This window comes from Electrona antarctica (assembly GCF_951216825.1).
Source record: "Electrona antarctica genome assembly, chromosome: 17".
Classification (NCBI taxonomy): Eukaryota; Metazoa; Chordata; class Actinopteri; order Myctophiformes; family Myctophidae; genus Electrona; species Electrona antarctica.
In genome coordinates this window covers 32,978,721-33,004,107 of record NC_136798.1, presented here as the reverse complement: position 1 = coordinate 33,004,107, position 25,387 = coordinate 32,978,721, and the positions used below count along the sequence as shown (strand labels likewise).

At 45.3% G+C, this 25,387-nt stretch overlaps 1 protein-coding gene and 1 long non-coding RNA gene across 3 annotated transcripts in view; both read right to left on the bottom strand.

Annotated features, from left to right (window-relative positions):
• Positions 1 to 450: 450 nt before the first annotated feature.
• Positions 451 to 891, bottom strand: LOC306941537 (small ribosomal subunit protein uS19-like; the record flags this gene model as incomplete). Its single annotated transcript, XM_079527057.1, has 1 exon — positions 451 to 891. One exon carries the CDS (start codon positions 889 to 891, stop codon positions 451 to 453), a length of 441 nt encoding a protein of 146 aa, XP_079383183.1.
• A 5,152-nt stretch (positions 892 to 6,043) lies between these two features.
• LOC306941392 overlaps positions 6,044 to 25,387 on the bottom strand; it is a 59,154-nt gene continuing 39,810 nt past the window's right edge. Inside the window, exon 5 of one of the 2 annotated variants that reach the window (XR_013792134.1) lies at positions 6,044 to 6,117. This is a non-coding gene — a long non-coding RNA (uncharacterized lncRNA). Of the gene's footprint in view, positions 6,118 to 22,356; positions 22,414 to 25,387 lie in introns of those variants that run through there. The other variant, XR_013792135.1, reaches the window with a different exon arrangement.

The following is a 25,387-nucleotide window of genomic DNA, read 5'->3' as shown; positions in this document are numbered from 1 at the left end:
GAGTGCAACTGTTCAAATTCAACTCGGGGCCTTTTGTGTTGGACACTTTTTGAGGGGCGCTAGCCCCTCCACAGCTTTTCGTCACGTCTCACATTTGCCATTGACAATGAAAGGAGAATTTACATCATATGTGCCTGAAATATTACGTACATTTGGGCCAACACAAACATTAAATGCCATTGATAATGAAAGGAAAATCGGCTAACCAATCACATAAATTCAGTTGTAATGATCATGGTGAAAAGATGAGGTTTTTTTAAACATTGTATCATCATGGTTAAAAGATAATAACATAAGTTGACAAATTAAGCGTCTGCTATGCCTAAATTGTAAATTAATTCATGAAGAAGTATATTATTTTTTTATTGGATGATGCACGACGACAAGAGCGCCCCTCACTTCACACGGGTGTGATTTTTTTATATACAGTAAAGATAAATAACAGCCATTCTACTTCAGCGGGATGAAGCGAGAAGAATGTGTAGCGCCGATCCCGGGACGACCGTGTTTGACGGGCTTGTAGGTGATGGAGAACTCCCCCAGGTAGTGGCCAATCATCTCGGGCCTGATTTCCACCTGGTTGAAGGTCTTTCCATTGTACACTCCGATCACGGAGCCCACCATCTTCGGCAGGACGACTATGTCTCTCAGGTGGGTCTTGACAACCTCGGGCTTCTCCATGGGGGGGGCCTCCCTCTTGGCCTTTGCCAGGCGCCTCAGGTGAGACTGCTGAGCCTGAGCGTCAGACCCACGGTTCAGCCTCCTCCTCTGGCGGGCTCCATACAGCTCCGTCAGCGGCTCGCGGGACATGTCCAGGAGCTGTTCCAGCTCCACACCTCTGTAGGTGAACGTCCTGAAGGTACGCTTCTTCTTGACGTCTGTATCGGCCATCTTGCCTTGATGCTCTGGTGGCTTAAATAAGTGTACCTCTTCTTGGACCATACAACGCTGCACAGTAATTGCGTGCTCGACCACTTTTATATTGGTAGGGCATGCCTACACGCCTGTTTGGTCAGCCAATCAGGGAAGCTGCCCGGCATCGTGTCAGTTCAGTACGCTCATATATAGGCATATATGGAGATAACCGCCGACTCGACCACTACGCCCATATATGGGACCGACCGATTTCCAACTCCGGTGAGGACCCAATTTACAGCCAGTGAGGAGAACAGAACCCCAACGTGAAGACGCACAGCCTCCATCCTCCTCCTGCCGACCCAGTCCGTAGGAGTACATGATGCAGTGACAAACATCACCCCCCTGTAGTTCTGGCCCGGCTTCTCTCCCTCGAACAAGGGCCAATTACATTCGGCAAAGCCTGATGCACTATGGACCAGGTGGATTCGATCCACCAGACTCTGTGGTGGCCTTTGCCGCGGCAGTTGCGTCCAGCTGCCGGCTCTGTCCCTTATCATTTGACCCATTTAGGCCTGACCTCAAAATTTAAAAAAAAATCTTCTAAATCCTGCAGTTTTCTGAAATAAATATTTTCACGATTTTTCAAAAATAGCAGACCTACAAGCTCGTAGCGCGCCACTCGCGCTATGAGCTTGTAGATCTGCTATTTTTCAATAGCTAAATTATAACATAATGTTTAAAACCCCAAAAGGGGTTCCCGCCCAAAATGGGTTAACTGTCCTTTTGCGCAGATCACGCAAACCTCAGCAAAAAGAAAAGGACAATATCGATGGCCTCCAACTGTATATGCATCAAAGCTCTTCCCTATGGCTAAACCTAGGGTTAGGTTTGAGGTTATATAGGGTTAGGGTGTAACATAGTTTAACTGGCGGGACTGGCAGCTGCTGACAGAGCAGGCTTAGGACGCAACTGCCGCGGCAAAGGAAACAAATGCTGCTGCTGGACAATGTACTGATGCACTCTATGTCCGTCCCTATCCGTCTGTGTGTCGGCAGCTAATTTCGCAAACTACTAAGGCAATCGGTGACAAATGTCTTGCGCGCACTGGCAGTAGGCCTAGGAAGTATCTCACACATTGTGAAGATCTGTTCGCGAATACCTTTCACACGTTTGTGAATCGTAATCATGATCAACAAAATCACACTTGTGTGAAGTGAGGGACGCTCGTATCATCATACATCACATTCCGCGTGTGCTCAGCCAATCAAATCATCACAAATGTCATTCCGGCCAATCACTTTTGTCGTCTTCACTATTCTGCCCTCACTTTTATCCTCAATATGTACTTTGCTCAGCCAATCAAATCATCGCTATGGGGTGATCAGCCAATCATCAGTGTAAACCACTCCTACAACTGGCTTTGTTAGTCTGTCTGTCTGTCTGTGCACAAAAAATGAGCACGGTTGCTATGATCACCCAGTTCACACGGGTGTGATTTCATTACGTCAGACCACAGCTGATCAGTCTATATAAGACCTTACACCACTCAGTTCACACGGGTGTGATTTTTTTGGTACGGACAGACACGTAAACTAAACGGACAGACACGTAAACGGACAGACACGTAAACTAACAAAGCCAGTTGTAGGAGTGGTTTACACCACTCAAAAAAGAAAAGAACTTGCAAACCACTGTTCTAAACCCTTGTTGCAGCAAGAGGGCACCAAGCAAGCTACAGAACGTGCAATCCCCCAGAGTCTCCCGAGAGACTCGATAGGACAGTTTCAACAACAAGGAGTGTGACACAGATGCAGAGAAGGCTCAAACAAACCACCTTGACTCAAATACACCAGAGTAAGGCCAAGGACGAACGCATGCACACCGCACACGAACAGTTGCTTCCTGCAAACCATGGTTTGCAGGAAGCAAACCATAGCCCTAGAGACCCCTCAGTGCCTGCAATCCCCCCAAGAACACACAAGGCAGAGAGAACCTCCTGTCGGCTCTGGCATAAGATAAAGCACAATTGCTGGAAGCCTGGATGAGAGGGGCAGTCATTTCGCCAATCACTGCTGATCCACCAACTGGAGTGTTGTGGCTAAGGGTTGAAACACTCTAAGAAGCTTGGGGACCGCCTGATGACCTCTCTTCCAGGCCAAGGCTTTATCCATTAGAAATTGATTATAATCGCATTTTGATGTATTTACAAACTAAGTGGGTTCATAAAAAGGTCATTTTGACTATGGCCAAAAGGAACAATAGAGCGGCCATGTTGTTCTGTTCTTACAGTATTTGGAGTAATGGAGTTTAGTGGCTGATTTTTGGCTTTCATCAACAGGTAACAATGGCATGTTTTATAGAGCAGACCTTGCTCGGTTTTGGCTATTTGTTCTTGGCCCAGTTGACCTACTAACAGGACATTTATAAATTAAACTGGACAGAGAGAGTGGTGGATGAAGCACAGCTGAACTGTGTGACTTTTAATTGACTTGTCAGTTATAAGGTTTGAGCACCCTGCCCCAGGCATGCAGGGATGCACGTAGAATGGAATTTATTTGCTCTCTTTCCAAGCAAGGCCCCTTTGAAGCAGGTTTGATCATTAATTCCTGCAACCTAACAAAAGTAAACTGCTGAGGTTCTCTGGCATCTGTAATAGAAACTGGAGCATTATCTAAGACCATCTTAGGGGTTCATTTAATCAAACAGAATCTTTTTTTATGAAAAAAATAAAATACATTTTAATTATACATGTTTAGGCTACATTGCCTGTCTGACATAAACCGTTTGGTGTACACAAAAAGCCAATAGACGTTAAAATAATCCCAGCGGTGTTTTAAGGTGAAACACTCTTTTAACCTACAGTATTAAAACCGGCAAAGCATCTGTCATTTTTTAATCAAATCTTTGCTTCTGGGGGTCCCTGGAGCATCATAGTTTTGGATTTGCGGCGGTCTTAATGAGTTAAGTGACAGTCCTTGAGTGAATGTATACTTTACACCATACTGGTTAGTGATGCTTGTTGGGGGCCCATATGGTCTGTGTAGCCTTCGCTTCAATTCAATTGTGCACCGAAAACAGAACCGGCTGCTATCAGCACAAGACCAGGGCCCAACCAACACAGGCTCATAAGGCCCACACAGTACGACACAACATGCTAGTTACACACGGTCTCGTGGCATCACCACGTCTGGCCTTTGAGAGGAGATTCTAGCTGTCCCATGTCGTAAGCAAAGGCAACATTTGTTCTCCGAATACCACCCTGCTCCAGTTACACTGTGTGTCAAACCCTAGGGTTTCCGCACGCACACACGCACGCACACACGCACACACGCACGCACGCACGCACACACACACACACACGGCCCCATTGTCACATCCGAGTGAGGAATTCGGATTGTGCCGGATTTGTTATTCTCTTTAATTATTTCTAATTGTCAGGAACCACGTACAAACACTGATTGGCCGACTAAAGTAATTTGTTTTGGGGGAGCGTTCGTCCCACCCTGGGGGGACACACTCACTGAAGTCCTGCTCTCTCTCTCTCTCTCTGACCTGATTCAACCCCTGCTGACTGACGGCATTGCCCAATTTGCGTGTGCGTCCAACCGCCATTATTAAAATATACAGGGCTTTATTTTTGTAAATACTAGCGTCCTGCCAGCAACAAGTAAGCCTCCAAAAATATTTTTCATTGGAAGAACTGTGAAGCTAGTCTCATTAAAGAAGAAACATGCAGGGCTTGTAAAACTGCAGAGCATTTTAGTGCTTGACTTCACTCAGCTGTAAAGCAAACAAACACACAAACAATATAGTACAAGGAGGAGAATAAACAGTCATGGAAGAAGTACTCCGCTTGTCTTTATTCAAGTAAAAGTATCAATACCAAACTATGTAGAAATGTAGAAAAGTCCTGCATTGAACATGTTACTTGACAGTACCAAATGTAAAAATATTCATTATGCAGAATGTTCCATTTCACGATCATATTTACGAAATTAGGATCACTTTACAGGAGCATTCAGTGATTTGGGTGATTTGGAAAACCACCCAGTCCGCCCCGGTAACAAAATGTGCACATGCACGCTCTACAGTGGGGGGGAAGTGCAACAGGCCAACAGCATGTGCACCAAGGCCCGCCCCCACTCGATCATGATTGGAGGAAGGCCCCACTCATCCTGATTGGATGAAGGTTTTGCCACCCGCCACCAAAACTGAAACTAGGGTTTTTTGACCCCAGGGGCTCACTGGGGACAGGGAGGAACTCCTTATATGGTCAGCACACTCTATAGTAGGGAGGATTATCCAGAAAAAAATAAAAAATAAGTGATATTTGAATTAAGTCAAATCACTGAATATACCTTTAATCTAAATCTCCAAGTAAATACAGTAACTACAAATGTAATTGTAGTGGAGTAAATAAAAGTACAAAATGTCCCTCTTAGATGTAGAGTAGAATAAAATATAAATGGAAGTAAAATAAAATTACTTCAAAATAGTACTTAAGTACTGTCAGTCTAATTAATTACTTTCCAATACTGTTCTGTGGAGCTTCCCAAAAAGTTCATACATCCTCAGATCAGGATGTCCTATCTGACCTCTTTCCAGAAATTCCTTCACTGATATATTTTAGGGTATGTAACCACCATGGCATTTTGTTCCGGCACACAGCGTAGGTTTGGAATTGTTTTCAATGGCAACACTACATATTTATGCTATGCTGGGCATATATCACAATAACCAAGACATGACGAGGTGCTGAGAGTCAATTCATATTTTCAACTCTGCACATTTTGGATAATATTTTAGAAGAGCGCCTATTGTTTTCAGCTGGGAAAAATGTGCTCTGGTGCCGGACACACTGCACGGCTTTAGAATATTTTGGATGAGTTTTTGAAAACAGCCATGTTTTTCGGCAGGAAATCCTGCGGTATACGATACGGCCTCTCTCCAGCAAAACAACAGCTGCGAAATCTCCCGTCCTCACTTTAGAACAGAACCAACACATTTCCCAGAGTTGAATTTTATTTGCAGCTTTTACAGGCTTGCCCGACATTGAGTGCAGAGCTAACAGGGTGTGTGTGTGTGTGTGTGTGTGTGTGTGTGTGTGTGTGTGTGTTCTTTTTACTGGTAAACTCATGAAACACTCACACAGAGCCTTACAATGAAACCAAAGGAAGTAACGTTACCTGCGTGTGAAAGCAGAACCTGGACCACACAACCGTTCACTGCAGTAGTTCATCATCCCTGAAGCCAGTCATTCTGGGAAGACAGAGTGGATCATTTGGTACACTGAGGTTACAGTATATGTTCAGAGTGGCAGCACTGATTTGGTTTGGGGCGCATCCAGATTGGAATTCGATTGGTTTGAACTTTGATCAAGTTTGAACAGCAAAACAATCAACCCATTCAAACAGATTTTTGTGAATCAGACTTAGTTGAATCAGGTGGTTGCGATTCAAATCGTATCTCATTAAAGATATTTTTCTTTTTGGGGCTTCAGCTGCCTCTACTGATAGCATACAGTGAAGACAGGACAGGAAACGGGGATAGAGAGAGAGACGGGGAACGACACATAGCAAAGGTCATCCTGACCCGAACCCGCAGTGCCTATATGGGCCCTACCTTGAGTCTCCACCTAAACACTCTGACACTGAGGCCTGATTTATACTTTCTCGTACGAGGGTGTTGATCGCCGAAAATGGCAGTTCTACTGGCTCACTTGTAGAACGACTGACGGTCGTCATTATGCCTGAATACACAATCGCATCTGAACACTTGCAAATTATTGTGTGGACCGCAAGTCCTAAAGATCAGATTTGAGAAACAAAACGAATCCGATTTGACTGCAGTCTGAACAAAGAAACATAATTACACTGATATGAACGTAGGTCGCGCTGTCAGCGTGATTGTGTCACACAGAACACAGCAGCACGTTTATTTCAGTCTGAAACGTGATTCCCACGCGGGCTTTAAGAGTTGCTTCCAGGCCGTTGTCTTTGTTATGAGTGACTGACTTGACTGCGGTCCAAACCAAGATACAGTTTCAAAGCTCTGTCTGGCTCAATGGAGACGTTATCACCATTGCCCTTTGTTCACACAGGCTGACAGACAGGAGGAGTTGCTTCAAAGACCCACTCGATGTGCCCTGAGATGTGGCGGGAACTCACCTCCTCAGACTCCACCTCACCCAATAGCACTCTCCTACACTCTCCTTGTATGCTCCTCAGACTCCACCTCACCCCATAGCACTCTCCTACACTCTCCTTGTGTGCTCCTCAGACTCCACCTCACCCCATAGCACTCTCCTACACTCTCCTTGTATGCTCCTCAGACTCCACCTCACCCCATAGCACTCTCCTACACTCTCCTTGTGTGCTCCTCAGACTCCACCTCACCTCATAGCACTCTCCTACACTCTCCTTGTATGGTCCTCAGAGTCCACCTCACCCCATAGCACTCTCCTACACTCTCCTTGTGTGCTCCTCAGACTCCACCTCACACAATAGCACTCTCCTACACTCTCCTTGTATGCTCCTCAGACTCCACCTCACCCCATAGCACTCTCCTTGTATGCTTCTTGTCACCAAAAGATGATTCAAAAGGTGATTCTGATTGTTCTCTCTTGCACTCTATTTACGTGACTATTGACTATAATGCTTGCTCTGCTTATTCTGATCTCACATTTCTAAGTCATCTAAATCTCTAAATTGTAAATTGTAACTTTACTCAACCATGGTGGAAAGCAAATAAGTACATTTACTCAACCATGGTGGAAAGCAAATAAGTACATTTACTCAAGTGCAGTACAATTCCGAGGTCCTTTTTCTTTACTTGCACATTTGCTTTTCAAACTTTATAGGGCTATTTCTTACTTTTCAAAATCTTTTTATTTCCGTTTTATAACAGTATGGGTGTCAAGTCACAGGTTCATAGAAAAAATAAAAATAAAATATCAGATTTTAGTATCAGTGACTGAGGTAAACAAACGTACTGTATGAATCAGAGATCGTGGGCAGACATAATGAAAAGACTGTTATTGTGCAAAACATGCCCCTTCAAGACAAAAGAAAAACATTTTCTCCCCTTCAAGTCCCAATTTAGTATAGCCAATTCCCAATTCCCCAGCCTCTCTACAAGTACTCCATCTCTGCTAACCCCCACAATCAGTCTATAGGGCTATTTCTACTCCACCTATAGTTTTTTGGAATGAAACCATCTTGCTGGTTCAGATGACGCAAACGGAATAAATTAGACATCAAGTACAATTCCATGCACCAGGTGTCTGAGGAGAAGGAGAGTGAATTGCATCCCTATAAACATCAGCGGAACGGAGCTCTTAATGTGGCGTTTAATGTGCAGTGCAAAAAAATAAGTCATCGTACACTAATGGCACAACCAGGGCACACTGCCCTATACACGCTTTAAACTCCCAAATAAGCCCTATTATACTTGGTTATTTGAAAATAGCCAATATACTGTATACGTGTCATGGTGTGGCCTGTTGTGAACTTGTATGCTTGGAAATGTGGAAATTGGAAATGTTTTTGAAACATTTTGAAAAATCCTGAATAAAAATGCATTATCGGTGAAACATTTTCACCGATAATGTCCCCAAATAGAGATGCCATGCCGGGGTTAAAGGAGAATTCCATACTAGAAGGCTTTTTTACCTTTATTTGTAGTTGTTACATCCCCACCAAAGAGGTCCAGGTGTTATTTTGTGCAAAAGTGCATTATTGGCTATTTTCCCTACCATAAGCCCTCAATGGGGGTTGGGTTGTTGTGCTAATTCGCTTATTTCCATCGAAATAAGTAGTAAAATGTGCCACTTGGGATACTATTTACATTATGAAGAGAGGATATATACAAAACAATTGTATTGATTGATTTTTGAGCGATGGAAATAAGCGAATTAGCACAACACCCCATAGCCCCATTCAATTCAATGCAATTCATTGAGGGCTTATGGTAGGGGAAATAGCCAATAATGCGCTTTTGCACAAAATAACACCTGGACCTCTTTGGTGGGGACGTAACAACGTTAAAGGTTACTTTAGTAACCACGGTTGTATATATAAATTGAACGAAATACCTTTCGTTTATGGGTAGGTTTCCTTCAAAACCTAGCTGCAGAACATTATTTTATGTACTCCCAGGACAGAAAATTCTAGAATTTTCGCTGTCCTGGGCTCTAAGGGTGACGTAGGAAGCCACGCCTATCCCGTATAGATACCTGCGTGGCTACGTCAGCCCTCATTCGGAACTTTTCTTCTGCTTTAGAGAACAGAAGGGCGTTCCACGAAAGGTATTTCGTTCAATTTATATATACAACCGTGGTTACTAAAGTAACCTTTAACGTTGTATTATATAGAAATTTCACGAAATACCTTTCGTTTATGGGACTTTATGAACTCCCGTGACCTGAACTTCCAGTGGGTCCCAGGTAAACCTTTTGGGAGGGGCTCGGACCCTTTTGGGTCCAGAACCTAGTCCTTGTGGAGAGCAGGAGGCAGCGCTATGCTGCCCTGATGCTTTACTGAGCAGCGGCCCCCAAGACCGCGTGCGCTAGCGAAGGCGCTGCCACATCTAGGTTATAGTATGTGGCGAAAGTCGAGGGTGTAGACCAGCTTGCTGCTGTGCAGACTTCCTGAATGGAGACACCCTTGTAGAGTGCCCAGGAAGCTGCCACACCTCTTGTGGAGTGGGCCCTCAGGGCTTGAGGGGAATCCACGCCTTGGCTAGTGTAGGCCAGACGGATGGCTTCCACTATCCAGTTAGAGATAGTGACCTTCGTGACGGGCTTTCCTTTGGTCCTGGCACCCCAGGACACAAAGAGTTGGCTTCCTTGTCTGAAGGGAGCCAGTCTATCCGCGTATATGCGTAAAGCTCTGACTGGGCAGAGGCAATTAAGCCTGCTGTCTTCGTCAGAGGAGAACGGCGGGGGATGGAAAGCCTGTAGGTTCACTGGCGCACACACTGAGAGAGCATTTTTGGGAATGAAGGCGGGGTTTGCCTTTAGGGTGACCTTGGTCGACCCCTCATCGAACCTCATGCAGTCTGGAGAGATCGAGAGCGCATGTAGGTCGCTGACCCTTTTTGCTGTCGTGAGTGCGATCAGGAGAGCCACCTTCAGGGTTAGGAGCTTGAGGCTCACGGTTTGTAGTGGTTCAAAGGGTGCTGTAGCCAGAGCCTTTAGAACCAGGGACAAATCCCACGAGGGAACGAGGGATCTGCATGTCCTATGTTCCCTGCGTACACCCTTCATGAATTGTTTTACCAGCGGGTGCTTCCACACCGTCTGGTTATCAAAGCCTGGGTGGCAGGCAGAGATTGCCGCCAAATGGACCTTGACTGAGGAGAGGCCTAGACCGCTGTCTAGGAGCTCCTGCAGGAATGACGTCGATCACTGAGGCCTGGTAGGGGACTGTTTGGTCTGGTCTTCGTGAGCACCAATGCTCGAAGACGCGCCAGGCTGTGTCGTAACGGTCCCTTGTTGACTGGGCTCTGCCTTTCTGAATCGTTTCGATTACGTTCGGAGGTAGACCCACGGCAGTCAACATCACCCTTTGACGGGCCAGACCCATAGGTCTAGGTCCTGGGGGTGAGGGTGGAAGATCTCCCCCCTCGCTTGAGAGAGGAGATCCGCTCGAAGGGGAATTCTCCACGGCTGGTCGTAGAGGAGAGGGGTTATTTCCGACCTCCAGACCCCCCACGACGGGGCTATTAGGAGCACCTTCAGACCCTGAGTCCTCACTCTGTCCAGAGTGGGGCTGATGAGGGATAGCGGGGGAAAGGCGTAGAGAAGGGTTTTGGGCCATTGGTGTGACAGAGCGTCTAGCCCCAACGTTGATGGTCCCCTGATTGCGAAGAAGAGGGGACACTTCGTGTTCTCCTCTGTGGCAAAGAGATCCACCTTGGATTTCCCAAACCTGCTCCAGACCTGGGCCACTGCATGAGGGTGTAGTGACCAGTCTGAGTAGCGGAGAGGTCCTCTGGACAGCAGGTCTGCCCCTGTGTTCAGAAGACCTGGGACGTGACACGCTACTATTGAGAGGACGCGTGTGTTGCACCACAGGATCAGTTTCTGAGCCAGTTGATGAAGACGAGGGGACCTGAGTCCACCTTGTCTGTTGATGTAGCACATGGCCGTGGTGTTGTCTGTCCTGACTAGGACATGGCAACCCAGGATGCGCTGCTCGAAGTGTTTCAGGGCGAGGAAGACTGCCATGAGCTCTAAGTAATTTATGTGAAGGGCACGTAGTGGCCCCAACCATAAACCTCTGGCTGTGAGTCCTTCCATCGTGGCTCCCCAGCCTGTCATGCTGGCGTCTGTAGTGATGACTTTCCTGATCAGAGGCTTTCCCATGGGGACGCCCTCTGAGAGGGTTTTCCTGTCTGACCACCATTGAAGGGCTAGTATGCATTGTGATGTTACTGTTACCTTCTGGTGCCGACGGTGCATTGGTACATGTAGAGAGCCTATCCATCGTTGGAAAGGTCTCATATGTAGCCTTGCTAGGCGGATTAAATAGACCGCAGAGGCCATTAACCCCGCCATCCGGAGGCATGCATGAAAAGGAATCGAGCGTCCCCTTTTGAATGACGCCACGCACTGCAGTGTTGCGTCTATTCTCTCTTGGCTCAGGCGGGCCGTGTAAGAGATTGAGTTCAGTGTTATGCCTATAAAGTCTATTGACTGTGTTGGCATAAGCATGCTCTTCTCGTGGTTTATTATAAACCCAAGCGAGTCGAGGTGGCTGAGCACACGATGTGTGTGCGACAGTGCTTCTCGTGGAGAGTCTGCAAGTAGGATCCAGTCGTCTACGTATGTAGCGAGACGGATCCCTTGCTGTCGGAGCGGAGCGATAGCTGCCGCGGTGCACTTTATGAAGACTCTGGGACTCAGTGACATTCCGAAGGGAAGGACTGTGTACTCGTACACTTTTCCTCTGAACCCGAAGCGCAGAAATTTTCTGTGCGGCGGGTAAATCGGAATGTGGAAATATGCGTCTTGCAGGTCTATTGACGTAAACCAGTCCCCTTCGCGAATTAGGCGTAGGAGGACTGGTGGAGTAAGCATTTTGAATCGCAGCTTTTTTAAGTGACGATTCAATGCCCTCAGGTCTAGAATGGGACGGAGTCCGCCCCCCTTTTTCTTTACCAAGAAATAGCGGGAGTAAAAACCGTTCATTGATTGGTCGAGGGCCACCTCTGTGATGGCGCCTTTCTGCATTAATGAATTGATTTCCTCTTGCAGAATGGCGGCCTTTTGCCCGCTCGCTTCTGAGAAAATAATTTTCCTGGAAGTGGGCGGTTTCGAGGCGAACTGTAGCCTGTATCCTGTCTGAATTGTACGGATTATCCACGGGGAAGCCCCGGATATCCGCCATTGTGACAGATGACGTGACAAAGGGTTCCCTGTGCTTGTCAGCGTGGTGCATGGCCTGCCTAGGGGAAGACTTACTTTGTGTGAAATGTCTCCCTCTAGTGAATTTTTTCGGTATTGAGTTTGGAAAAAATTGGCGTGGAGTTTTTGGCCTGTGACAGCTAAAGCTGTCACAGTGTGGGTTATCTTTCCCACTGGGCCTATGCCCTTCAGAGTTGGTTTTATTGTTTTTTGTGTTTTTTGTTTTTTTGTTTTCTTTATTGAACAACGTGGAAAAACATACACATGTGAATTGCACATAACAATTTTCGGGGTCTGTACAACGGTGCTCACAGCACTGTGTACAGGCCCCCTTAAGCGCTTCAGCGCAGGCTCTGAGGTGAGATCTGTGATCCCCACCTCTGGCCTTGAACTCTGAGTGTGGTGGGGAAGATGACCCGGCCCGGGCAGGTCATTTGCGCTTCCCCTGGCCTCGGCCTCTGGGAGCGCTCCTGGCCTTGTAGGGCGGCGGAGAGGTGCGGCGGTCTGCTCTGCCTCGGCCTGCAGGCTGTCGCTGTCTATCTCCGCTCCGGTCCTGGGACCTGGGTTTGTCATCGGTCTTGGCCTTCCAGGGTGCCTTCTTAGCCTTGGGGCGGCCTACCGGGGCGGCCTGGTTGGCCAGCGGTTCGAGCGCCTTCATCGTCTTGGTGGAGGACTCGAGCTGTTGGATGGTCTCTGACATCTTGGCCAGAGCGTCCTTAAACATACTGTCTGGGTGGATATTTCCAGCCACAAACTCTTTCTTTGTCTCCAGGGAGATGGCGCTGGTCTGATCGACCCAACGCCATCTCTCCTGGAGGATGGAACATGCCATTGCCTTGGCGTTGTGGAGAGTGGAGTCCCTCTGGAGGGTGGCCATCTCGTGATTCAGGCGGCGTAACTCGGCCAGGTCTTCTGGCAGTTCCGCTAGCTGGACTTTAATGGACTTCTGTCCCATCTCAATGAGGAGGCTCTTCATGGAACCCTGGAGAAGTGCTCCTGCATTGAGGGCCTTCGCCACGAAGGACATGTGTGCATACTGCCACTTGTTCAGTTTTGAGGCTTCCCTCACGCTGCTGGACAGGAGCTGCGGTTCCTTTACGTGGTGATCCACTCTAGGAGCTGCAGGGTTGGCCAGGTAGGCCGCTATAGCCTTGTCCATAGCTGGCATGAAGTCTATGGCGAGGGTTTGTTTATCTGGTATGTCGTTGGGCCCCTTGGCGCTGGCCTTGGGAAAATCCACCTTCAGGAGGGGTTCGTCCCAGGCGTGCATCATGGCCTCCTCGAAGCCCTGTGCCATAGGGAGCTTCTGTCTTCTAGGTGCAGGGGGGGGGGCGGACTCATCAGTCCTGCCTTCCCATGGTAGTACCTTGACAGTTGACTTAGGCCATGTGTGGTTACAACGTGCACTAGCCTTCCTGTATATCTCGTAAATATTGGAGTCATCCATGGGGGGTACAGGAGGCGGGGGGACAGGAGCCCTGGCTTGCTGGTGCTCCTGTATGTCCATGGCATCCAGGTCGTCGAAGGGGCGACGAGTGGTGCTGACGTAGTCCCCGGGGGAGAGGTCATCATGGCCATCTCGCTCGTCCGCGTAGGCCTCGTCCAGGACGTGGTAGTCCTGGAGTTGCTCCTGGAAGGAAGGGAGCTCGTCATCACGAAGCTCCCCTTCCTCCCTGGTAGTCCAATGCTCCCCACCGGGAGACATTGCGCGGTCTGGGGAAGGGTCCAGGCGGTCCACCATATAGCTGGGTGCAACGGCAGGCTGTCTGCGTCTAGCTGTATGTCTGGGCGGGCACTCAATGGTGGCCTGCACGACGTGTTGTCGAGCACGTGGAGCGGGGGAAGAGCGGCGCGGTGCGAAGGTATCCCTTGGCCTCGCGCCATGAGCCTCGTAATCAGTGGCCTCGTGAGCCCTGGTTGCAGAGGCTGAAGTAGCGTACCTGTCTCGGCTAGCGCCGGCAGGTGCTGCTCTTGAAGAAGAGGCTCCGGTTGGGGCTCTGTTGCCCGAGTAGTCGAGCCTCTGTCTCGGGGTAGCTCGTTGTCCCTCTCCGGTGGTGACGCGGGGCCAAAGCCCCTTTGGCGGGACTTGTATGCGAGCTCGTCGCGGGGGAGGAGTGGGGCTCCTCTCTCGGAGTCCGTGGGCGGCAAAGTTGTCATAATACCTTTGGACACGTCCGAGCCTGTTGTTTAGGACGTCGTCGTCCATTTTCTCACAATGGAGGCAAACGGGACCGATTTCCTCCATGGACTCACGGGTGTGGGTGAGGCCGAGACAATACATGCACTCGTCATGCCCGTCTTTGCCCGACATCGTGTTCCCGCATCCCCAGGTGGAGCACGTCTTTTGTTTGGGGCCTTCTGGACAGTCGGCGGGCACCGGCTGTCCTCGATGGCGTCTTTCCCCGGGCTGGGTCTCCCTCGTCAGCGACATGGTTGCTTGTAGAGAGAGGAGTCCGAGTGCTTAACAGCCACAGGTTTATCTTCCTCGTGGCGTGTAATAGTAGACCACAGGCGTATCTGCCTAGTAGCGCTAAGCTAACTATCGATAGCTTTAAGCTAACAAACGCTAGCTTTAGCGAGAGAGAAAAAGAGGCGCGAGCTGTTTTTTCGACAAGCTAGCGTAGCAACAAGTTGCCTAGAACTCACTTGTGTCGAAGTTCGGCTTTTTTTCTCGAGAAGTATCCTTCTGTTTGCTTCGAGAGTGTGCCAGAGATCTCACGGTCCTAAAGAATTAATCTCTCGGCCGAGTTTGCGAGATATGTTACCCTGCACACACTGGAATGTTAAAGTTCGTTCTCGCAGCTTAGCAGAAGAAAAGTTGAATGAGGGCTGACGTAGCCACGCAGGTATCTATACGGGATAGGCGTGGCTTCCTACGTCACCCTTAGAGCCCAGGACAGCGAAAATTCTAGAATTTTCTGTCCTGGGAGTACATAAAATAATGTTCTGCAGCTAGGTTTTGAAGGAAACCTACCCATAAACGAAAGGTATTTCGTGAAATTTCTATATAATACAACTACAAATACAGGTAAGAAAGCCTTCTAGCATGGAATTCTCCTTTAACATGGTTAAAGTAACACTTTGGATTGGACATATTGTATACAGCAGCTCTCCAAATCTCTCTGTTTGACTTTGACAAAGAAATCTAATAAAAAACAAACACAGACACCCTTGGTGCCAGCCTGTTGTCCTTTACATCCCTGAGGTGTATAAACAGGCTGGATAGATAGAGCTAATTCCACATGTTGATGCTATGTTGAAACTGCCAAATTATTGTTGTACATGAGATCTTTGTTTGCCTACACTACAGTATATAGCTTCTTGGGGGACCTATGGACTGAATGCAGTCTGTGGTGGATAATTATCTCTGATGGATTGTTTTATCGTAAGGGTTAGACGTGATAACCTTTAACCACATGAACCCTAGCTAGCGTCCCTATTCATGGGACGATAGCCAATTCGTTGCATAACTATATTTTGATCCCGATACTTTCACTCAGGTAAAGATTTGTAAGGTTTAGCTTTTACTTATAACTTGTAGTATTTCTACACTGTGGTATTGTTGCTTTGTTACTTCCACTACTGGCAACATCCTAAAATAAAAAACCCTTCAACCACTTTTGACTGTATTGTATGATTTAAAATAATAACTACAGTGATTTGTAGCAGCAACAGCATCTGAGAACTGGAATGTTGCGCACATCAGTGAAATAATTATGTTCTCAATGTTTAGTTTTTTTTTGAGCATCTGACAAATATAGTAATTATAAAGACATAATGATGTACTAACATACATAACAGCAACCCTGTGACCTTGCTGGGACTCGGTGCATGCTCATCGTGGACAGTCAGGGAACTTGATCTCCAGGGATTTTCTGTAAATCACTGCACACCCCCTCCAAATCCCAACCCCGCTGCCCCACTGCCCCAGAACCTTCACATTCAACATGTCCAGGGGAGCTTTTTCAGTCTGAACAACTTAGATTTGTTTATGTTCCGACTTCAGCCATGCACGACTGCACGTACACTAAGCATGTGACGTGTATAATCTACAGCTGAATGGACATCTTAACCCAAATAAACCCTCAGGTCAAATTACCCACATGGGACATCAAAGAAGAACACACATCCCCCCCCTGACACATTGTGAATATCTGTCGAGGGCGGTGTGTGCTGTGTCACCGATACAGTGTATTTACATTTAATCGTTTTTAAATGGCATGGCATTTGATGCAGTGAAAAAGGTACATGGCCTGCTCTATGTAGAACTTATACCAAAATGTAGGCCTGTAAATGGGATCCAGTCTACCGTAAATTCAGATTCTGTCCACGTACAGGACACATCTGGCCTGCTAGTAATGCTGGCAGTAACGGTGCACAGTGCACGCTCTCCGACACTCTGAACACAACAGAGTGTGCGTGCGTGCGTGCGTGCGTGCGTGCGTGCGTGCCCACATTATGGGCACACACATTATTTTTGCTATTTTGAAAGAGAGAGGTAATTGCAACAATGTCTGAGCTACAATAAATCTAAGCATTTAGTGTCAAGGCACCATCTCCTTCAAATATCCTTTCATCTCAAATCACTACTACACTTGGTTGCGCTCCTTTTTCCCCCCTTCACACAAATCTCTTCACCCCAAGAATAGGAACGCAAGTCCCGGATTTCAGCTTTAAAGGAGCATTCAGTGATTTGGGTGATTTGGAAAACCACCCAGTCCGCCCGGTAACAAAATGTGCACATGCACGCTCTACAGTGGGGGGAAGTGCAACAGGCCAACAGCATGTGCACCAAGGCCCGCCCCCACTCGATCATGATTGGAGGAAGGCCCCTCTCATCCTGATTGGATGAAGGCTTTGCCACCCGCCACCAAAACTGAAACTAGGGTTTTTTTACCCCAGGGGCTCACTGGGGACAGGGAGAAACTCCTTATATGGTCAGCACACTCCATGGGAGGATTAACCAGAAAAAAAGAAAAAACAAGTGATATTTGAATTAAGTCAAATCACTGAATATACCTTTAACAGAATTTCGTTTTTTTTTTTAGTTATTCTTACTTTTCATTCATAGTTCATGGTTTGAGTTGGCAAGGCGGAAGGCAGGCTGCTACTTCCTCATTTGGTGGAGAATTGTCACCGAGCCACATTGGAGATTTAATTGAATTACACACAAGGCTTTCAGTGCATACAGAGCAAACAATGCTGGTTCTTTTTGTGAAGTGGTTGTGATGCGTTATATTTAGACTTTGACAACCACATGTGGCTTGTGCCAATGAAATACTGGCAGCTCTGCTAACTGTGCAGGCGGGTAAAGGTGAACCAAAGAGTATTATTTTCACCAGCTGAGCTTTCTCATTGGATTTCACAAGAGCATTTTAAATCAATTATATTTCAATAGTAAGCTTATATCAGCGATATATTTGTAACATTAACATGTGTGTGTGTGTGTGTGTGTGTGTGTGTGTGTGTGTGTGGGGGGGGTATTAACCACTTATGCCCGATATTAAGTTGTATTACAAATAATAGCCGATCTACATTCTCACATGTAGCTTCAGCTTTGAACTTTTGTAGGAGTATCTGTTTACACCATCAATTTGCAACAGAGGGACACATATCAACACCATTGTGTCCTCCAAGCAGCACATCACCAAGCTAAGCCTCATATGCACCTGAATCATGAATCAATCATAGATTAGGTCACAATCCATGACTGAGTACAGTACATGCAATTTCATTTAATTCAACCTTTCATCTCTGTCAGGCCAGAAGGTGGAGATAACATCAGAGTTGAGGTGGGATGAGCAGCTTTTGGGAAACTGTGTAGCAATACCGGTATGTGATTTACAACATTCCTGTGTTGGTGTCCTGTGATAAGGACTGGCCTGTGTTTTTCAATATAATGTAGCCCACATGGACAAGGCAGAAGGTACATTATTACTCGAGCTGCACAGTGGCGATAAGGAGAGTCATCCCATCTAAACAGTAAACACCATTTGAACCAGAACAGGGTGTCTGGGTGCGTTTAACAGATGCTCTTACTGACTTACAAAGTCCAAGATCAGAGTAAAGGACATGAACCCTATAGAGCGTCGCAGTCCCGCCCCCTACCATGGCCCAGGAAATGAATCCCAATGCATTTTTCCCATAGACATTTCAAAAAGTATTTATTTAAAGACGGTTACGCCGCGGACAAAGCCAACTCGAGTCGTGACAACTCATGACAACACAAACAATATTTTGGACCAAACAAATAATTACAAAGAAGAAAAACAAAAAAAGTGCCGTTTTCTTCTTCTTTCTAATTATTTGTTCGGCCCAAAAAATTGTGTTTGTTGTCATGATTTGTCACGACTCGAGTTGGCTTTGTCCGCGGCGTAAACGTCTTTAAATAAATACTTTCTGAAATGTCTATGATAAATGAACGGAGAATCATTTCCTGGGCCATGGTAGGGGGCGGGACTACGACGCTCTATACCATTACTTAAAAGTATTCTGGCTTTGCTGTCTGAAAATTGATAAATGGTGCATTTATATAGCACTTTTATCAAAGCGCTTTACGTAGATTGTGCATTACATTCACCCATTCATACACCGATGATGGAAATCATGCAAGGCACCAACCTGCATATCAGGAGTAATTAGGGGTTCAGAGTTTTGTTCAAGGACACTTCGACACCAACTCTGGGGGATCGAACTGGGAACCTTGCGGTTACCATCCGGCCGCTCTACCGGCCACTCTACCCCTTAACCACTGCCGCCCCATACCACGATGAAACTGTGATTTCTTGTGTGTGTATATTGCCTCTTATGTCAGTTTTAAGTTGTTTTCATCTCTTTGTTCTATAGATATTTTTAACTAATGTTACCTTATCTTATTTTACTTTGTATCTCTTTATGGATATCTTGCTGATCCGTTTTATCCTGTCTAAATAGCAAACCTAACAGCAACCCTGTGACCCTTGGGACTGCTTGCTCGAGGGCACTCATGAAAGTTGAACTCCAGGGATTCTCCATAAATCGCTGCGCGCCACACACACACACACACACACACACACATACACACACACACACACACACACACACACACACACACACACACACACAATCTGTATGGTTAAAGACATACTTTATAGTTTATAATCAGAACACATGCATGGTCACAGGACATAATGTACAAACCAAAGTTGAGGAACATTTGTTATGATAAAAAGCTGATGTTTGTGCTCATTATCCAAAAGACAAAGATCTTTATTTATGTTTTTGTGTTTTATAATCCTGTAAACCTTACAGGATTATAACACACCAAAAACATAAATAGACCCATCCCTTTACAGTGTAAGGGATGGGTCTTTACGACAAGACAAATACAAATCAATTCATTCATTCACATAAATCCCAACCCCACTGTCCTACTGACCCAGAACCTTCACATGCCACATATGTATCCGATGGAGGATTTCAGTCTGAACAACTTAGATTTGTGTTCATGTTCTAACTTGACCCACATTCACTAAGCATGTGACGTGTTTAATCTACCGCTGCATGAACATCTTAACCCAACAAATCCATACATCAAATTCCTCATGTGCCATATGTGTGTATGTGCCACATACACACATATGGGACATCAAACAAATGTTAATGTGTGCCGTGGGTGGTGTGTGCCGGGGGTGGTATGTGCTCAAACCCTGTACACTCAAGACATGCTCCTTATATGGCCAGTACAGAATTCATTCTATGTTGATATGCCAAAGCACCAGGCGCCAGCGCTCGCCCAGCAGTCTGCCGTCAACAAGGCCGATGCGTGCGCGCAACGTCGCCCTTTGGGGCGAGGTCGCTTCTCGCCCTTAAGCGTCTTACTGGTATTATATTAGTTATTACTTGGGAATCAAGAGTAATATATTATATTACATATTACTTTTTTATTTTTTTTACAAAGTAATATGGTATAATATCACTGTTTTGGCAGAGTAATACCTTACACTATACTTGGTAAAGTATAATAATATTACAGTGATATATTATTAGTAACTTGTTACTGACCAACACTGGTGGTAACTGACTAACAGCGTGGAGCGGTTTGGATTCCATGTGAACCTTGTTGAACGCATCCTATACTAAGTAAAAACCTAAACAGACATTTTCAGACAGACAGTTTTGGAGGGTGAACTTCTGACATAGAAAATTGTATTGTACAGGTAATTTATGTTAAGCCCATATAAGTGGGGCATTTCTGTTAAAACATAACCTCTTTGCTGCTTTGCAGTTGTGAGAGCATATGTTTGGCGACAGGTGGTTATTATCAGCCAACCTAGACACATGATTTAGGAACACAGCGAATGACCATTATTTCAGTAGGCTATTTACTGTTCTGGGCGACATATCAAGTCTTGTTTTTCAATAAATTGCCTTGGGAGCCATTAGTTTAACTTTTATATATTGGATGGAAGACTGTTCACGGTAATATCACACTTAAGTCTGGAGAAGCCATGAGCTGGATCCTGCTGAGTGAGTTGTAAGTAAAGTGAAGTAACCCATAGCTGAACTTCACTGTGTCCATTCATCATTTCATTACAATGATAAATATTGCATGGTAATGCAGAAACCTTTTACTCAAGTCCACGGTATCAGAATCAGAAATGTATTTTTAAAACTTTAAATCAATTTTAATTGTTATTAATGTTTTTAAAGTTTCAAAAAGATCAGCTATAGCTTGTAGGTGAACTGGACAGTGTGTGGTTGCCTCGGAAGGCAACGGGAGTCTGACCTGTCTGATCTGACAGGTGCTGAAAGCTATGCAGAGTTCCAAGAGGATACAAATGTAATCAGACGACCCTGATGCAGTCATTTGGCTAAGGCTAAAGTGGAGGCTGGGATCGAACTGGGAACCTCGTGGTTCCATTCCAGACGTATTACCGGCCACTCTGAGCCACTGCGATAGCTCTGCTCTCAGTGCAAAATGCAATCTTCCTCTAACAACAGAGAGAATACAAGGAGATAAAACAGCAGAATAATTTTATTATGATTAATATTATTATTATCCTTAGGACTGTAGAGAATCCATTCATGCCGTTTTAATGAGTTATTGTGTCAGTTTCATGGATTTTTGCCTTTTTGCCTTGGGAAAACGTACTGTATCACAAAATGTCCATGTATGTCTGGATAGTGTCTCTCACACCTAACACTGTTACTCCTGCTGGCATGGGGTCAAAAAACCTACGGGGCTTTTTCTCCTGAGTTTGCCGTCTAGCTCTCAGATTTCCAACTAAATTAATGGATCAGTGCCAGTTAATTTACCTTCGACTGCAGTTTTATGCAAGCCAGTGCCACTGAACAGAATATTAGGCTGGTCTAGCCAACACAAGCCCACTGAAAAATGACCTTAAATTGAATACATAGGACCAGAAGGCCCTAGGGCTTTTTGTGTTATCCTCTTAGTATCATTGTAAAATCGTACCCCTTACTAATTGCAAACTGTTAATAAAGTATTCATTTAATCAATACATCAAAAACAAATACAGCAGGTTCCCAAACTTTTCCATGCCAAGGACCCACAAATAACGTCTGACTGATCCCCCTATTGTCAAATGCTTTAACATTTAAAAAAAGAAAAAAATCAATAGCATATCTACTGCAAAAGCTCAAAAACATTGTATCATTTTTGTTATAGTCCATAATAGAATAGAAACGCACTCCGTCGAGATGTCAACTTGCGCCTTGCATACAAGTAGGCCATGTATGGCCTACTTGCCTCTCTGCTGTCTGGGTATGACTGCTGCTCTGAGTCCTAGAGCTCTCTGCTATTCTAATATTTGTATTCCATATTTTAGTGTCCCAACCCCACCTGGCCTGGGTAGTAGATTGGGGGGATTTCCCAGCATGCCCCTGGGTGCACACAAATTATTGTTGTTCTGTTGTCATTTGTCATGGGAAATGTGTTGGGCGGAATAACATGTCATGTTGCTTCATATGATATAATTGATGTTAGGAGTGCTTAATGTTGGGAACTATGGTGCTGCGTGCGACACCTCTCACATTTTCCTGTTGAGAGTGGCTTAGTTCTGTGCGAAACGTCGTTATCATGGCTATAAAGATTGGGTGGCCGCCACCGGGCAGAGTTGCCAGCTTGCATCACCGCTGAAGACACTCTGGAAGAAGAGACAGACGGTCACTGAGAACGCTCGCCACTTGGCGACAGTACCAGAAAATACTATGGAAGACATCAAACTCTCCCACCAAATTGCACAAACTAATTCAACACTGCCATCCTTCGTCATATCGAGCAGTTGGTGCTCCAGTCCAGCCTCGCGTTGCGATACTAATATACCATTGCACTGCACTGCGGGGCAATATGCAGTGCATGGCAGATGAAGTCTGGCTGCGCCAGGCTAGCTCCAATCCAAGCTCTTGTTTGAGGACTCCTGATCATCATTTCAAGGGAGTGGAACTGATGTAGGCTGCTGCCAATATATGAGACGTCTTTATTTTGTTATTCTATTTTAAGTATCCTATTATTATTCTTTATTTAAGTTTATTTGTTTCATCCTTACTGCGGTACTGCTATGGCGACTGAAATTCCCTATCAATCAATAAAAACGTCTGTCTGTCTGCCTGTCAGCCAACATGCCAGAGAAGTCCTTATGGCTGTTAAAAATGCAGAGAGCGTCGACAGCGGGCGCATCCATCAACGAGAATCGAGTGGAGAAACGGAGATACCCGCCACGCCAGGCGACACTTGGGAATAATGTTGGGGCGATGCATGTCTTATCATGTCTTCACTCTTCATTTAGGTTGTGTGCGCTTAATGTAGACGCCGTGGATGACGTGTAGCTGCTGGGTGCACCCAAGCCTCCAGAACCGCTGGTCGACATTGAAGCCCTACTGGTTTGGCTGGAATTGCAGGCGGACCCGTGCAAACCAAAAGGTGGTTGGCAAATCGAAAAAATTAGCAACTTCCATTGAAATGAATAGCACCTCTGTCCCATTTCCAATTTGAGCGATTTGATTTTTGCGCTTGCTGTTCTTCAAAAGGTCCTTACAGTATATGACTGTACTCCTTCAGAACAGAACCCCACCAGTCATTACAATATCTAAATGTGAAAATAGCCGATCTACAAGCTGAGCCTGTAGATCACGTATTGAGGGTTTAAGTGGTTAAATGTCTGAAAATACACGTTTGTGAATCCGGCATTATAGAAGATATATGTAAACAAACAAACACATTAATTTGTGATGAGCTAGCTATGAAATCTATGAGAACGTTTATAATACACATATACAGTACTGTATGCAGTAGGAGACTCTGCTTCATCTCTCTCAGCTAAGGGGTCCTTGGCCTGATAAACTTTTAATATAAGAGAGTATTACTATTTGCATAATTCAGAATGAATTAAAAGGGGCTGAAAGTCTGTCATAGCATTTTGAAAGAATAAAAATAGGATACTGTGATACTTTGTGTAATTCACATGTATACCTTTCGTTTTCCTTCTCCTGATCTTCTGATGTATTGTGATGTTTTTATGATATTGTATTACTCGACGACACTGAAAATGAGTTTAATTACTAATAAAACTTGAATGAATTGAATGAATGAATTCGGTGTAAGCATTTTGTCATTACACTAGGTGGCATTAATAGATAACAAACTTAAGAACAAGCTTATATCATGAGAGACACCGTCTATTAACATGACTCCACATTACATTTCAATTGCACAAACTACTTCAGTATCTAAAAGTTATAGGATGTGTGTGGCTATTGAACCGCTACCTCGTGCTCATTATGGATATTAATCTGAATACTTCATTTTGGATATTCATCCGATTAGTTTCTCCTGCAGACACTCTTAATCCAGTGCTACAGTAAGCAAGGACAACACAAGATAATACATCAAATGCATCGAAATTGTCATCTAATTCTAAACCATAAGTAAACCAATAACCTATCATCAGTCTAATAGTAGAATATCCAAAGAAAATCAATAATATGTACTATGTACATTGAAAGTATAAAAACTATAGCATGGCTGCCAGGTCAATAATGTCCTGGCATCTTTCTACATAACATGCTATGGTATCTACATGTTTAGCCTTTGCATAAGCATGCAAGGTCATTATGGCTAGGGCAGGGGTGGGCAACTGGCGGCCCGGGGGCCACATGCGGCCCCCACCTTCACTTAATGTGGCCCTCAGGTTAATGTCAGAATACTGATATAATATTGGTTTCAGCTGTTACAATTCCACAACATGCGAACATGACACCGCTTTAATTTATTCTAAATGAGTAGCTCATTGCGCAACACAAGTATAATTAAAGGCATTTGAAATGACATAAAAATGTTAATTTTCAGGATTCCAATTCAAAAATAGCAAAAACAATTCGAATATAGCAAAAATAGACGATCTACAAGCTCAAAACGCGTCGGCTATTTTTGCTACGACAGTAATATATGGCCCTAGGGAGTGAGTGTGGAAATATAGTGGCCCTCTCCATCGTCCAAGTTGCCCACCCCTGGGCTAGGGCAAGTGCTACGGGCTAAGGTGGAGTCTGAAGAGGTCAGTCTTTACTCTTTGGGAGTGAGTCTGCAGTGCTAATTGCAATGGGGAGTTCATTCCATAGTTTGGGTGCCAGAAGAGATTCATTGTATAGGTGCATTATGGATAGGAATTAGTAAGTGTTGTTCCTGCAATCAAAACTTGGATCTCGTAACAGTCGCAAACAATGAGAGTCATGTTGCGTGATCACTTTCATCATCAAGACTTTTCTTCTGTCCAACTGTAAGTTGTTTTTGAGCTCAAACAGCTCAACAAGAGGTGAGAAACTAGACGAGAGAGACCAGACAGACTTTGATCTGATCATCTGGTGTGCTGAATTTCATCTGCCTGTTTTTCAAAAAGTCAGAGAGAGAGATCGACATGCTGGCATCGCGGTCGCAATCTTTTCTAAAAGGTTGAAACAGAAAAGAAAAAGAAATGCTTCTAAACTCTTCTGTTCTTGCACTAATAGATTTCTAGTAAAAGCCTCGGAATTTATACCGGTATGTTGAAAGCTGCCTATAAATTCCTACATGTTATGGAAACATATTGCATGTCCAAGAATTTATATATTTAACCACATAGATAT